The sequence below is a fragment of the Ursus arctos genome, unplaced genomic scaffold (genome assembly GCF_023065955.2).
Source record: "Ursus arctos isolate Adak ecotype North America unplaced genomic scaffold, UrsArc2.0 scaffold_20, whole genome shotgun sequence".
NCBI classification, from domain to species: Eukaryota; Metazoa; Chordata; class Mammalia; order Carnivora; family Ursidae; genus Ursus; species Ursus arctos.
Genome location: NW_026622875.1, coordinates 35145055 through 35160954, shown reverse-complemented (window position 1 = coordinate 35160954; position 15900 = coordinate 35145055). Strand labels below are relative to the sequence as shown.

General features: G+C 37.9%; 1 protein-coding gene across 1 annotated transcript in view; it reads right to left on the bottom strand.

Moving 5' to 3' along the window:
- KCNH8 (potassium voltage-gated channel subfamily H member 8) overlaps positions 1–15900 on the bottom strand; it is a 361687-nt gene that overhangs the window by 92201 nt on the left and 253586 nt on the right. The window contains exon 7 of the mRNA XM_026496942.4: positions 14277–14484. Coding sequence (XP_026352727.2) covers positions 14277–14484 — 208 coding nt within the window. The remainder of the gene's footprint in view (positions 1–14276; positions 14485–15900) is intronic.

Genomic DNA, 15900 nt, shown 5'->3' with positions numbered 1-15900 from the left:
AAGTTGAAGCAATGTTCTACTTGTGAGTTAGGGCAGCTCTGACTGAGTCTCACTCACCCTGAAAGATATGTCAACAGGCTAAGGTATTATTTCAACACACCCAAGTTTCAGGTGCAAGGCAGTTTTCTTTTTCTTTTCTTTTTTTTTTTTTAAAGATTTTATTTATTTATTTGACAGAGATAGAGACAGCCAGCGAGAGAGGGAACACAAGCAGGGGGAGTGGGAGAGGAAGAAGCAGGCTCATAGCGGAGAAGCCTGATGTGGGGCTCGATCCCATAACGCCGGGATCACGCCCTGAGCCAAAGGCAGACGCTTAACCGCTGTGCCACCCAGGCGCCCCAAAGGCAGTTTTCTTAAAGGAATTATAACATAAATCTTCTCCAAGTTGAAGACAATCTTAGAGATCACCTAGCTCTAGGATGTTTTTGTTTGTTTTGTTTTGTAGGAGCTCATGAAAAAGCATCATGGAATGCACAAACTATAATTTTATGCCAACTATTTATATGCAGGTATGGAATTTATCATCAGAGAGCTACAGCTTCCATCCATTTTCCAAAAGGGCTTATGACTCAAGACGAATTGAGACTCAGTAAGAATCATTTTCGTATCTCATTTCCACAGAGATAATTGGGACAGATATGGTTTGATAAAATTCCATAGGTCATACAGCTAATTAGCAGCAGGGCTGCAGTTAGAATAGAGGATCCCAATTTCCAAGTTAAGAATTGTTCTATTATACCGTGGTCTTTTACAAAATATATTTTTTGAGGGCCATAGTTTAAAGTTTGGTGGAATATAAACTGTGGAGTATCAAGTATCAATAATAATTTCTGTTAGTGATCTATAAAACATCTCAGTAACATCTAGTGAAGTTAGAGTAAATACTTAATAAAATAGATAATTTTCTCAAGAGAGTGTGAAAAAGAGTATAGACATTAGATAAGTCAAGGAGAAATTTATTAGTACTTTAGATTATAAGACTGTTTTCCTAAACATTAATTTAATTAAATAAATTAATTAAAACTTAATTAATTTTAACTTAATTAAAACTTAGATACATATTATTTGAAATATCTATACAATATTATTTTCAAGTCACTAGATTTTTCTTATACCAGTAATAATTGGAACAAAATTAATGGAAAATGGATCCCACCCACATAAGAACAAAAATGTAAAATATTTAGAAATAAGCTCAATAAGAAATATGTGTAACTTGTATGAAGAAAACTACACACTTTCTCTTAATTATATAAAAATTTTTAAATAGTTGGAGATTAAGTACCATACCTTGGATGACAAAAATATCTCACTGTTCTAAAAGCATTAATTTCCCTGAATTAGTTCTTGAAATTAACTCCAATCAAAATATCATTTGGATTTTTTGGAGGAGGGATTTTTTAAAAAATATTGATCTAAATGAGTAAATGAGTCAGAATGGCCTCATTCTACTTGCTGTACCAAATTTTAAGCAGTACAGTAATTAAAGTCTGCAATACTGGTATAAAATTAGATTGTCAATGAAAGAAAAATGAAACCTAGTAATAGCCATAAGTATGCATAATAATTGAGTATGATTAAAATGCCGTATTTAATTAGTGTGAGTAAGTGGATTATTCAATAAATAATACTGAGAAATTATTTAGGCATTTAAAATATGCATGCATACAAGAGAAAGAAAGAAAGAAAGAAAGAAAGAAAGAAAGAAAGAAAGAAAGAAAGAAAGAGAAAGAAGAAAGAAAGAAAGAAAGAAAGAAAGAAAGAAAGAAAGAAAGAAAGGAAGAAAGGAAGAAAGGAAGAAAATGAAAGAAAGAAAGGAAAAGTTAGATCCAAGCCTCAATCAGCTATATTAAACTCCCCCTGACCACTTTTTCTCTTCTTTAGATGCTCACATTACACCTTTTGGACCACCCTAAAGCTACTGTCTTCAACTTTGAACTTAAATATTTAAAAACAGAAGCATTTGGCACTCTGGGACCCAGAAACATATTACTGTCCCTGAGCTTAACAACCACACAACTCAGGAAAATCCTATAGGGTAGAAAGTAAGAGGTCAGAGGTAGGCAAAATGTCTAGTAATTGAGTCATAGGATCCTTTGGGGGGAGCATAGGAAGTCAATGAATGGTCAGCAAAGCATCACCTCAGAACATAGGCTCCTTGCAGAAAATACTTAAAGGAGACTCTCCCTTCCAAAGTCTACGTCCAGGGCAGGGCTCAAGATATTTGAGAACCAAGCATATTCCTCCGGGGCTGTGAGCCCAAAATGAGACTAGGAAACAGCTGATTGGAGAGTTTTGGATCTAATGAGAGCTATCAGCAGTACCAACCCAAATTTATGTCCAGCTAGAAAATGGAAGCATGTTTGAACAATTTACTAATTCAGAAAAATACACACAAAAAGGATCAGGATAGGGAATGAAAGAGTTGAAATGATTAGCTCTCTCTGGTATCCTGTAAGGGTGAAACCACTGCTTATCATACTCTACACAGTAAGAAATCGAAAATATACTAGAACTGACTTATTCACTGCTACATCACACAAATCCCAAGACCCTAAGTGAGGAGTATGGACTTTAAAATCTATATATTTGAATAGTATATGTGATATTGTAATTTATAATAAGAAATATGTATTTGGTCTTCATCTTGTTTGTGGCACAGAGCTCCTAAAATACCTTTTTTTTGAGGTGACTTTTGCACAGAACCTAAAGATGGGGGCTGACTGCTGAAAAACCAACCATGTGGTCAGAATATTGGAGCTTTCAGTCCCACCCCAGACCTTCAGGGAGGGGAGAGGGGCTGGAGATTGAATCATCAATGACCACTTGTTGTGTACTAATTTGTTATGATTTCAAATCCATGTTTTGAAATTTGTTTTGAACAAAGTCGTTTGTGATTAGAACTTGTTTTGACGACTTGTTTTAATGATATGGTTTTGAAGGTGGATATTGATATTATATGATATTGATACTCATATCAGTTGTTAAAAAGAAACTACAGGCCCAAAATGGAGTCACTTTTGCTAAGCCCCATCAAAATTTAATACCTGACCTAACTACAGTTTCAGCCTCTCCCAAGGAGTGCAATTTTAAGGTTTTTTTGTTTTGTTTTGTTTTGTTTTGTTTTGTTTTGTTTTGTTTTGTTTTGTTTTGTTTTTATGTGACAGAGAGAGACAGCCAGCGAGAAAGGGAACACAGCAGGGGAATGGGAGAGGAAGAAGCAGGCTCCCAGCGGAGGAGCCTGATGTGGGACTTGATCCCGGAACGCCAGGACGCTTAAGGACTGCGCTACCCAGGCGCCCCAAGGAGTGCAATTTTAAACCAATAAGTCTGGAATTTCTCGATCTGCCCTCCTGAGGTCATTTGCATGTTGAGTAAGGCTCTCTGTCCTTCCTGCTAAGGGAAGATGACCTTGCCTGCAACAATCCTTTGTGTTCTTGTGCTAATAACTTCCTCGTCCTGCACCATTTCTGCTTGTAAAAATCTTCTGTTTGTAAACCTACTCGGGGCTGCTTTCTACTTGCTAGATGGGATGCTGCCCTGAATCGTTGAAAAAGGTAATTTGATGTTCCAATTTACTCAGTTGAATTTCTGTCCTTTAACGCAACCATACCCTTGTTTACTGTGCTTTCTTGATAACTCCCATATCTGGCTCCCCACTGCCAACATCCTTTGTCTTTAGCTGACAGTAGTATTTAAGATGAAGGCATGGATTATTTTTGCAAGTTACTCAATTTTCCTGGGTTTCTCCCATGTATACAGGAGATATACATGTTATTATACTTCTGTTTTCTCCTGTCTATCTGTCTTTTGATTACAGGGGTGTCTCCACCTAGAACCTAGAAGAGTAGAGGGAAAATTATGTTTTTCCTCACATAGAAACAGAATAGCTCCTGCTCAAATGTGATTTGAATACTGAAGAAATTAAATATTCGGATAGTCAAAATATCCTTTTTAAAAAGATTTTATTCATTCATTTGAGAGAAAGAGAATGCACAAGCAGGGGGAGAGGCAGAGGGAGAGGGAGAAGCAGACTCCCTGCTGAACTGGGAGCCCAAAGTGGGGCTTGATCCCAAACCTGGAGATCTGATCTGAGCCAAAGGCAGATGCTTAACCATCTGAGCCACCCAGGCACCCCTGGATAGACAAAATATCCTAATGCTATTCAATAGAAATAGAATCCTGACATTTGGCTTTCTATACTTTATTTATTTTTTATTCAGTTTTTAATTTTAATTCCAGTGGAGTTAACATACCGTGTTATAGTAGTTTCAGGTGTACAATATAGTGATTCGACAATTCCATACATTATGCAGGGCTCATCATGATAAATGTATTCTTTAATCCTTTCTACCCATTTCACTCCCCCCCCAACTAACCTCTCCTCTAGTAGCCATCAGTTTGTTCTCTAGAAAGAGTGTGTTTCTTGGTTTCTCTCTCTCTCTCTCTCTCTCTCTCTCTTTGGCTTCCTATTATTGTATGATCTATACTTCATAGCAATACAGTTTAACCAAATGAGCAATGAGAATTTTGTTCTTTAATTGTATAAATGATGAGATAATCTAAGGAAAGACCAACCCGGTGTACCTTACTTCCAAACACTGAAGGAAGACTAATTTCAGAACCTCTTCCTCTTTGAATCTGAGTGAGATGACCCATTGATATGGGACAGAAGCCTTTACTTGCGGTCCACTCATTCATTCCTGCATTCACCCAAATACATGTATTATGCATGGGTTCTTTAGATGGGCGCACCAAGATCAGTATCATGGGAAGAACATAAAGACAGGAGTTTGTGGCAGAGTATGTACATAATGTCTCTCTGGAAAGAGAGAAAGATACACTTATACACATATGCATATATGCATGTATGTGTGTTTGTGTGTATGTTACTAACACAACGATTGTGTCATAATTCTACAGCAATTTTCAGTTTGCAAACTGTTTCTATATATATTAGTTTGCTTAAGCTCACCCAACTGATGAGGTAGAGAAGCAGAAAAATGTTCACCTTTAGCTCAGAAGGCTGACCTATAGCTTGCACAGTCTCTATAAGGATCAAGTAAGTGCTGGTTGCTACAAACTTAAAGGGTCTCATGACTGCCGGTACATCTCACTGATAGTTAATATCGAGCTGAATGATAAGCACCAGACAGATCTTGGTGAAAGTAGTTTTATGAGTAGAAACTTGAAGACACACTCACGTTCTAATACTCCTTGCATATCCCCTCCCCTTTGAGCACTAAGCGTATAACCACCAGCTTTATACAGCAAAAGTGAAGCTCTTTCTGCACATGGGTCCTGTCCCCATGCTACTTGAATAAAATTACTAGTTTACACCATAAAAGGTCTCAAGAATTCTTTTTCTTTTTTTTAAAGATTGTATTTATTTATTCGACAGAGACAGAGACAGCCAGTGAGAGAGGGAACACAAGCAGGGGGAATGGGAGAGGAGGAAGCAGGCCCACAGTGGAGGAGCCTGATGTGGAGCTCGATCCCGGAACGCCGGGATCACGCCCTGAGCGGAAGGCAGACGCTTAACCGCTGTGCCACCCAGGCACCCCTCAAGAATTCTTTCTTGACCATCATGATCAATGATCCCGCAACACAACTACTCTCTAAAGTAGGTATTTTTTTTATTATTTCCATCTTATAGATGAGGATACTCTCTCTCCCTATTCGTAAAGATTTACTGTGAAATGATACGTGTGGTATACCATATTTTTAAAAAGATAAAAATAATAATTATTCCTCCTACTATGATACTAAGTCTAGTAACTATTCCTAAGGTGTGTGTTTTTAACTCCAAATTCACAGGATGTTAACAGAATATTAATAATGCATAGTACAAAAAAGGAAAGGTTATGAGGTAAAATAAATGTATGCAACATTTGGGTTAAATAAAGTATAATCAGGGGCGCCTGGGTGGCTCCGTCGTTAAGCGTCTGCCTTTGGCTCAGGTCATGATCCCAGGGTCCTGGGATCAAGCCCCGCATCGGGCTCCCTGCTCCGCTGGGAACCTGCTTCTCCCTCTCCCACTCCCCCTGCTTGTGTTCCCTCTCTCGCTGTCTCTCTCTGTCAAATAAATAAATAAAATCTTAAAAAAAAAAGTTTAATCAGGTTCTTTGGGATTTCTCTGAGCTCACACTGTGCTAATTTACCTGGTCAGTCCTTCATGATGGGATGGAGTGGCTTCATTTCTCAAACTTATATGACAATAGAACCATTTATTGCTTGGAGTGTATAGTCTGAAGACTGAATGTATTTGGAAACTCTGGTACAAGGAGATTCTGAGTATATTTCAGCCTCAGTATTTTCTAATTGTTAAGTATGAAGTATGTCCTCTTTTTGAGCAACCCTGGCAATGTGAAATCATATTAACTCCCAGTCTGCTACCTGGAACCCAGAATTTCCCTATCAAAGGATTGAGAACATTAGGCCATTAAAAGCTAATTTTGTACTGCTTGATTTCTAAATGCCCAAATAATTTTGAAACACCCAAGGTCAGACTATGGAGATAATTCAACCTCAGAATTGGACATCTATATATACTTTATTTCTTCAATTTTTATGCAAAGTTTATCATTATATTCAGAAAGTACAATGAAAATCTGAATTTTAAGAATAAACCATTTGCCACCTGAAACTAATGTGACATTATGCGTCAACTATACTCAAAAAGAAAGAAAGAAAGAAAGAAAGAAAAGGATAAACCATTTGCTCCTTATGGCAAAAGAGTAAAATCTTGCTCTGAAAAATGAAAACGTTTCTGTTTTCCAGAAACCTTTACAAAAATAGAACATCGGCAACTCTTTTTAAAACTGGTGGTATTCAATTTTAGTTTCTCAGAACTACCAGTAATATAAATTGTTTCTGATGATGATATTTAAACCACTATGTTGGGACGCCTGGGTGGCTCAGTTGTTTAAGTGTCTGCCTGCAGCTCAGGTCATGATTTCAGGGTTCTGGGATCGAGTCCCACATTGGGGGTCCTTGCTCAGCAAGGAGTCTGCTTCTCCCTCTGCCTCCTTCTCCCCCTGCTTTACTCTCTCTCTCTCTGACAAATAAATAAATAAACAAAATCTTAAAAAAAAAATTAAACCACTGTGTTGTATTGCTTCAGCATTGAGGTTAATTCTTTCTCAGTGGATCTCCCTGGTCCATTACTATGTCCAAATAAATTCACAGATGTGATGAGGATTGAAAAGGGATAGCAATGTGGAAAAGGATAGGAAGGACTGAGCTGTTGCTGGTTTAGGACTGGGAATATTAAAGTCACAGAAATCTCCAAGACTGTTTAAAATCTTGCTACTCAAAGTATGGTGGGGGGACCAGCAGTCTGGGATTTGCCTGGGAACTTGTTAAAATATGCTGGGTCTCGGGCTCCATCTCAGACTTACTGAATTAAAATCTGTATTTTAATACAATACTCAGGTGATTTATTTATTTATTTTTTTAATGATTTTTTATTATATTATGTTAGTCACCATACAGTACATCCCCGGTTTCCGATGTAAGGCTCGATGATTCATTAGTTGCGTATAACACCCAGTGCACCATGCAATACGTGCCCTCCTTACTACCCATCACCGGTCTATCCCATTCCCCCACCCCCCTCCCCTCTGAAGCCCTCAGTTTGTTTCTCATAGTCCATAGTCTCTCATGTTTCATTCCCCCTTCTGATTTCCCCCCCTTTCTTTATCCCTTTCTTCCCCTACCGATCATCCTAGTTCTTATGTTATACTCAGGTGATTTAAGTACACATTAAAGTTTAAGATCTTGTGTTTTAAAAAAAAGCCCAGGTGTCCCTCACTAGGGTACATTTTAATGGCTGGAAACCTCCATTTTAGGCTTCCCCCGCCTTTCTTTATTTCATATATTCCCAAAATGAGATTCTATAGATAAGGGTTATCTAAAAAAGTTTTTTATAATCCTTTATACAAAACCTAAAAATGTAGAGTACTAGTCAATTCTATCTTCTTAAGGAAAAATTGGTATAATTATTGAAATAACCCTGCTCACGATATCATAAGACTGGTCGCTTTTTTCCCCATTGCATGCGGCTTGTAAATGCTAAGCAGTTAATAACTAGAGAACCCTTTGAATCAATCAGCTTTTATGATGTTTTATCCAACTCGGATCAGATTTAGGATTAAAATGATCAATGCAAGTTTGAAAATGATATCTCTCTTTTTTTTTTTAATGATTTTTTATTATATTATGTTAGTCACCATACAGTACATCCCCGGTTTCCGATGTAAGGCTCGATGACTCATTAGTTGTGTATAAAAAATGATATCTCTCTTAATCCTTTTCCTCCCTTTCTAGATTTTTGGGCTCCCCCCCTGTTCTTGGTTATTTGTACAGATACACTTTTAGGCAACCACAATGGATAAGCTTACTCCAGCCAAAGGATTAAAAGGTAAAAAAGCTTCTCTCTGTTATAGTATAGTTTCATCTCTAACCTCTGTAGCAGATTTTCTATTTTAAAGTTCAGCATGTCATAGCTTTAGAAGCAGAGATAACTTTGAGAAAGAATGTAAGGAAGCATTTTGGCTACAACTGGGAGCTACTGACCAAGATGCAGTCTAGCCGAGGGAGCGCAGCTTGGTAAGTAGAAGGCCACTGTGATGTTTACGTAAGGAGCGCAGACTGTACAGCAGGAAGCAAGAAGCATTCACGATGACCACATCTCCACTTTTCAGTTAATTCCATTTGACATGATGATGTCCGAGGATATGATTCATAGAAACATTTTAATAAATGTTTTTGTAAGTCGTGCTGTTTGCTTTTAAATGTAAGGGTAAAGATGTTATCGTAGAAGACAGTCATTTTTTTTTTTTTTTTTTTTTGGCTGTTTAAAATCTTATGTGAAGCAGGTATTTTCCATCATACGTAGTAATGGGGAGATAACAGGGCCCCGCTTCCCACCACGGAAGTGTAAGGCGGGAGGTCCTTCTCACCCCAGCAGTCAGTATCTGAGCATGCGACCTAAGCTTGGCCAGTCGGATTCTCCCTTCAAGGACTGTGAATCAGAGACAAACAGGAGGTAGGACTAGCCCTAATTAGTATAAAGGATGGAGGAGGTGGTTGTATTGGTGGTGGCTCTCAGCTGCAAGAACGTACTATGTACCAGACTATGTTAGGAATGTCAACTTGAGTACCTCCAATACTCAAAACCACTGAGGGTCAGTACTACCATACCCACTTTACAGACGAGAAAACTAAAGATCCTTGTATAAAAAGTCACACACTGAAGTCATCGTGGCCAAAATCACATGCCTAGTAAATCCCTGAAGCAAGATTCAAATCCAAATCTTTCTCACTTAAATCAGAACCATTATATTCAGTATGCTAAGGAGCTCTTTAAGGACTAATTCAACATCACTTATTGAACTTTATAAGTCATTAATTAACTTCATCTGTTAACATTAAAATAATATATCCCTACATTAATTGCGATGTACAGAAATATGCATGTTTTCTCACACATTTCTAGCTGGGTATTTATTGAAGACTTCTTATAGAAAATAAGTAAAGACACCCCCCGCCCCAAAGAGATCATTCTGAAACATGTCTGCAGCCAAAATAAAAATTTTAATTTAAAAATCACACTTAGGGGTGCCTGGATGGCTCAACTGGTTCAGCGTCTGACTCTTGATTTCAGCTCAGGTCATGATCTCAGGGTACTGAGACGGAACCCTGCATGGGGCTCTGCACTCAGTGGGGAGTCGGCCTGAGATTCTCTCTTGCTCTCTCCCGCTGCCCCTCCTCCCACTCTCTCTCTTTCTCTCTCTCTCAAATAAATAAAACTTTTAAAAATTAAAAAAAATAAATAAAAAGCACACTTAGACCCAGTTGTGTTATGCCGCTTTAATGTAGTGTTAAATCTTGCCCTTGAAGCACTAAGTTCCATAAAAGTTTTCTATATCCAAATAGGCTTAGAGGACAGATGTTGGACCTGTTGCCTATAGTAACTTGGAAGGGGAAATCTGCATGTGAGCAATCGTCAGGCTATGTGAAATTTACCAATTTTTCAGAGACTGACTCAAATATAAAGTGTGGGCTTTTTTATTTTGAAGATAGGCAAAAGCATAAAATTTCTTGTCCAGCACTACAACTAAACTTAAAGGCACATATTTTTTAGAGCAATTCTTAATACCCTTCCCATACGAAATCATAATATCAGTAGTCACAGTTCACGGTACTTTCCTTATTAGAAGTAACTGTCATAATAAAATGGTAATGATGTCTGTAATGGCTACTATCTGTCGAGAATTTACTAGGTGCCAGGCACAGTGTTAAATGCTTCCATAGATTTGCTAGTTTAGGACTGGCAACCCTAATGAGATAGGCACCATTATTATTGCCAGTTTATAGATATCGAAAATGAAGCAGAGCAAAACATCTCCCCCTAGTCCCTGGTGGTCTATATTCAAAAGATCACTGCATGAGAGAATTTCATGCTTCGCTGAATGGTCTTTAAAGATCTGGTCCCTGACTCCTGGCCTCTTTAGCTTCATCACCTTACTACCCCATTCACTCTTTATGCTGGTTCTTAGCAACCTGCTTCACGTAGTCACATTCCAGCTCTCACGCATGCCTCTTCCTCAGCATCTGTAGACACAAGACCTGTTCATCCCTTAAAACCAGCTCATCTTGGAAAAGCCTTTGCTGATATTCTAGCTAGATCTAGCTGCCTCCCCTCTATGCGTGTTCCAGTTACAGAACTATCACACTGCGATATATCCATTGAGCTATTTGTCTCTGTTTGACTACTGGACTTCAAGTTCCATGACGTTAAGTATAATATCAGTTTTGGTAACTCAAGCGCCTTACACAGGACCAAGCAAGCGTGCAGTGGGCACTCAAAACATATTTTTTGAATGAGTAACCAAATCTTCAGTGATCACCCTATTTGTTCTTCTCCTCTCAATCTTCCTGCCAAAAAATATTTGTGAAATTAGAGCCATTTCCTCTAATTTCATAATATCCAAAATTATTAGAAGGAGTTTTACACAAGGAGTTAGGGAATCTAGGTTCTCGTCCCATGACTGTCACTTAGTAATTGAATGATCTTGAAGATTGACTCATTCAACATTTTTTTTTCACACATTTGCCATGTGCTAGGAACTATACACCCCAGCGGGGATACAGCAGTGGATACGACAGATAATAACCCCTACATCACAGAGCTTGTATAGCCTAGAGCTGGATTTCTGACTATTAAAAAAAAAAAAAAGTTAGGCTAAGGTCCTCCCAAGGCTAAAATTCCATGAAACAATAAGCCAAACTTTACATATCTTAAAATATAGTATAAAAGCTCAAAAGAATATGTTAAAAATAACACCAGGCAAATCAGTTCATAACCAGCCTCTGGTATAATTAGTCCACGAGTATTAATTCTTCCTTCCAAAAATAGGTAACTTATAGAGAAGCGATATTACAATCTTTTTTAAAGATTAACTTTGATTTGATCTGATGCAAAATACTGGAACTCTTTCTAGCTGTAAGTAGTAGACCTGCCAAGGACAGAAAGGGGGGAAAAATCATTTCAAGGCAATTAATGATGATTAGAAAGAAAATTCCATTTTATCCCTTGGGAATATGAATCTGTTATAATCTAATGTTAGTCACACCATAAAGAACTTTATTTGTGTGAAGAATTTTTTGCTTCATGGTAGTTGGACCAAAAAGGTAAAACAATACTGGTGTACAAATTCTATAGTAAAAACTAAATTAGCCTAGATTCTCAGCTGCTTCATTACAAAATTAGGTAGAAAAGGTCATAGTTATTGGTGTCCAAATCTCAGCTGGAGAACATTTTAAATGAACATTAACACAAGTAATTTTAAGGGCAGGGAAAGTCCTTGTAACCAAGGCTATAAATCCAATATTGACAGACATAATTAGCATACTACCTTTCCGATCATATTCTGAGAGGTGTTGGGACAGGAAATCTAATTCTCTAAAGATAAAGGTTCAGTCATTCTTATCATAACTGAGTAAAACATATCAATTCTTTAACATGCTGTGATCACAAGATGTACTTCCTGACACATCCTTTTTCCTCAAACTTGTTGACATTGCGTGGTTGCTATTGACAGTTTATGTGGACGCTGAACTATGATTTAAAAAAAAAAAGCACACAATACTGGGTTTGTTCTTCCATTAAAGTCATAAATCATGGAAACTGAAATAGTCTTTTGACTTATGTGGTGAGTTTTTTCACTTTCTAGATGAGGAAACCGAGGGACTATAGAGGTGAACAAAATTGCTGCAAATCTCACAAGTAGTTAGTGGTGGAGCCATGACCAGGACCGTTCTGCTGCCCCAACCCAATGTTTTCTCCCCTTCCTTGTATTATGTCAGTGCTTTCTTGGCGGGTTGACTTCCACCTCACAAGCTCCCGTTCATTACACTGAACCACAGCATCAGGTTTAAGAGTAGGAGTGGTAGGGGGCAATACTGAAGCAGTTTAGATGGTTGGCTTCTTTTTTCTTGGAAAATCAATACCTCTGTGTGTTTGTGGGAAGAAAAACAACAACTAGTTTGTACATCTGCAGCATAACTGGTGTGTTGGAAATGAAACAAAAAGCTTTCCTCATCTAACTAAATTTGAGAGCGTGAATAAGCTGAATTTCCCCATCTGGAGACTCTCAGACTAGACAGGCCTTACAAATTAATATGAGTGTATAGGTCTGGGGCCTGAAGGAAATTAGGTCAGGCCCAGAAAGGAATCAGGTGGCTGACCACAAGTCAGCATCTTAATATGGATTCAAAACAAAGGGCAGAGATCTGATGCTGTAATTCACTGAACGCCATTAGGACTACACCAGAGTGTGCGATGAGGGAGCCTTCAGGACAAGAAAATAGAAAGGGAAACCATACTAAAGGATAGTAAATGTTTTAATCCAAGTACAACCCAGACTTCAATCCTCCTTTTAATCAACTCTTCTCTGTCCTCCCCCCACTGTCTTTTCCTCTCCCTGTCTTCCCTCTCTCACATCTCATCTCATATTCGTTCTATGTAGAATATTCCTGCTTTCACGCTGCAGTTTAATTTCTCCCTTGACTTCATTTCTGAGAATTGAGATCCACAGCAAGACACAGAAGAAGTACTTTGATAAGGAAGATAAAACCAGTCTGAGATGAAAATTATCAGAACACATTCATTGCTTTGGTGTAGCTTAGGGTCAAAATTGAGATGTGTAGGAGCCTTTTTAAGAATGTAGACAGGAGATCCACTCCCTGGAATCTGTTTTTTTAGGGTCTCCAGCTCATTCTCCAAAGACATACTTTGAAAGCTTGATGTATGCCCTCTGGTGAGAGGGTGGCATTGTGAGAGCTAACCCCGGGAAGTTCCCAATGCATTCTGCCATTAAGTGTTAGTATGAAAAGTTAGAGCATGTTTCTCTCTTGGGACTCTCTGTGGCTTCATCCCTGTGCAAAGGTCTGAGCTTCCAAAAGTTCAAGATTGATTTTTGGAGAAAGGAAGTGAAGAGTTTTCTAGCCAACCAAGAAACAGATTCTTTTGATGAAATGTCAGAATAAGAGGGAAAAAAAAAAAAAAAGAATTCTACACGGGATACTCTGACAAATCTCTAAAGGCAATGACTGGGAGAAGAATGCAGATATTTTTGGAGAGAGGGTTATAGTCTTCAGAATTTCATTTTCTGTAAAGTTCTTTTGGTTAACATAAGTTTAAAAATGTATTCCTATGCAGCACATTTTAGATTCATTTATGCAGAATTATGTAACACTTGGGAAAATCTCCCTTAAATTCCCATGTATTATGGGGACACAAAATTCTACAAATTATATTTGTGAATATCCAGTCCCCTCTATCATCACAAATTCTCAAACTATACTAAATGTGGAAAGTGTGTCACTATAATATGTTACTCTCTCTCTCACTGCAACGACCGCCATAGGCCAGTTGCCCAGTGATTCAATGGTACCAGCTCTGCATTCAATATGTCAGATAAGATCACACATTACTTATCTAAACACGTCCACAGACTGGCCGGTCACTTTAAACAGTTAGCCCATTGAAATCTTAACCCATTACTCTTTAAAATATATATAACGATTTTCCAAAAAACTTTCTCAAAAAAAATCACTTGTATCATGGACGGCCCCCCAGCCCCTAAAAAATATTAGACAAATCGACAGTCAGAGGACATATTTATGGACTCATCTTTCACCTCCTTCAAATTCTAGACAATCTTCCTTTTCACTTAAAAATGGAAAATGTGACAAATGTAAGCCCTTACCAACTTCCCACTTCAGAAGGCTGTTGTCTTCCCTCTCCATTTTTCCAATGACATACCAGATACACGCCATCCAGTGTGCAAGGAGCGCAAACATGGACATGAGCAGAGTCAAGACGATTGTGCTATGCTGGGAATAACGGTCCAACTTCTGCAGGAGACGCAAAAGACGCAGCAGCCGGACGGTCTTCAGGAGATGCACGAGAGACACCTGTGGGAGGAGACAGAGCAGCACAACTTGGCCCACGGCTCATTCCATGCTACGACAGTTACTTTAACATACAGCCATTCTGCAAAGTTTTTGAAATTAAATATAATCACGATTCCAATCCTATGGTCATTTTTATGACCATACCAATGTCCCTTCTCAATATATTATATCAAGAGGTGGTAGAATAAAAGATGATAAGACAATTTAATTTCTTCAAATTAATACTTATTTTCCTTAAGATTTATCTTTTTTTCTCTACTATTTGATTGAATATAATTTTGTATGTTCCGATACACAACTGACACACATTATGGTTTCGGGATTGAACATAAGGTGTCTCCACCTCTTACATACATTTTCTTTCAATTCCACATCCCTTCCTCCATGTAAGAGTGGCTTTATAACAATAATTTGTATTCACTGAAGTAAAACCCTGTGAAGTGGTAATAAAGGTAACTTCGTTTTTGAAGCAAACAGTGATAAGATCTATCAAACTTGTGTAAGATCTACTCACAAATAGCAGTAGCATCTCCTGTCTCGTGTGCTATGCTCTCTTCTTTCTAACATCATCGATGGAGAAAACACATGCCTGAAGCTTATATATTCTGAGTCCTCTCTCAAACAAACATGCTTAGGGAACCAAAATAAAATGGAACAAAATTTTTGAAAACTCTCCTAGGTCCTGTCTTTGTATGCACTAAAACAATACGCTTGTAGCTAAGGGATTATTTTCCTGACTTCAGGACCCAACTGAAAAGTGTGCACCATTGGGGTCCACCAGAATGGTCACTCTCATTGTTAACAACACATGTGGTGCACTAATGCATACTCTTTCACACCTCAAAGAGCCTCAAGGAGCATTCTAAAACAGAAAAGGCAAATAAAGTATTAGCTCATATGCAAACAGAGTTTGATAAATTACTTGACCTTTTCTAACTTGGGGTGTGTGTGTGTGCAAGGAACCCTAAATAAAGGGGAAGAAATTGGTTTGTATGACTACACCTAAGAACGGTATTTCCTCAGCAGACAGAATCATAAACAAGGTCAGCATCTTCTGGAAATTTGCCTTTATAATTAGCTCTAGAGTCTGTTGACTACTAGTTCCTTCCTCCACTATCCATCTCTCCTTATGTCTAAAAAATTGTACCTAGAGCATGCCTGACATATAGTAAGTGCTCAATAAATATGTGTTAAATGAATGGGTAATAAATTGAGATACAAAACACTCTACACTCAATATAATAATAGAAATTCAATGAAAGTGTTTACAGTTGTAATCTTATAAATTATTCTATACTGAAATATAATAAAATCATCAGGTCAATTGAAGCACTTGCCAGCTAGCTGTGCTTTTATTTCTTTTTCTCATTCTTGTGTGTCCAGTTTTATTTTCTTCTCCTTCACAGCCAAGTTCTC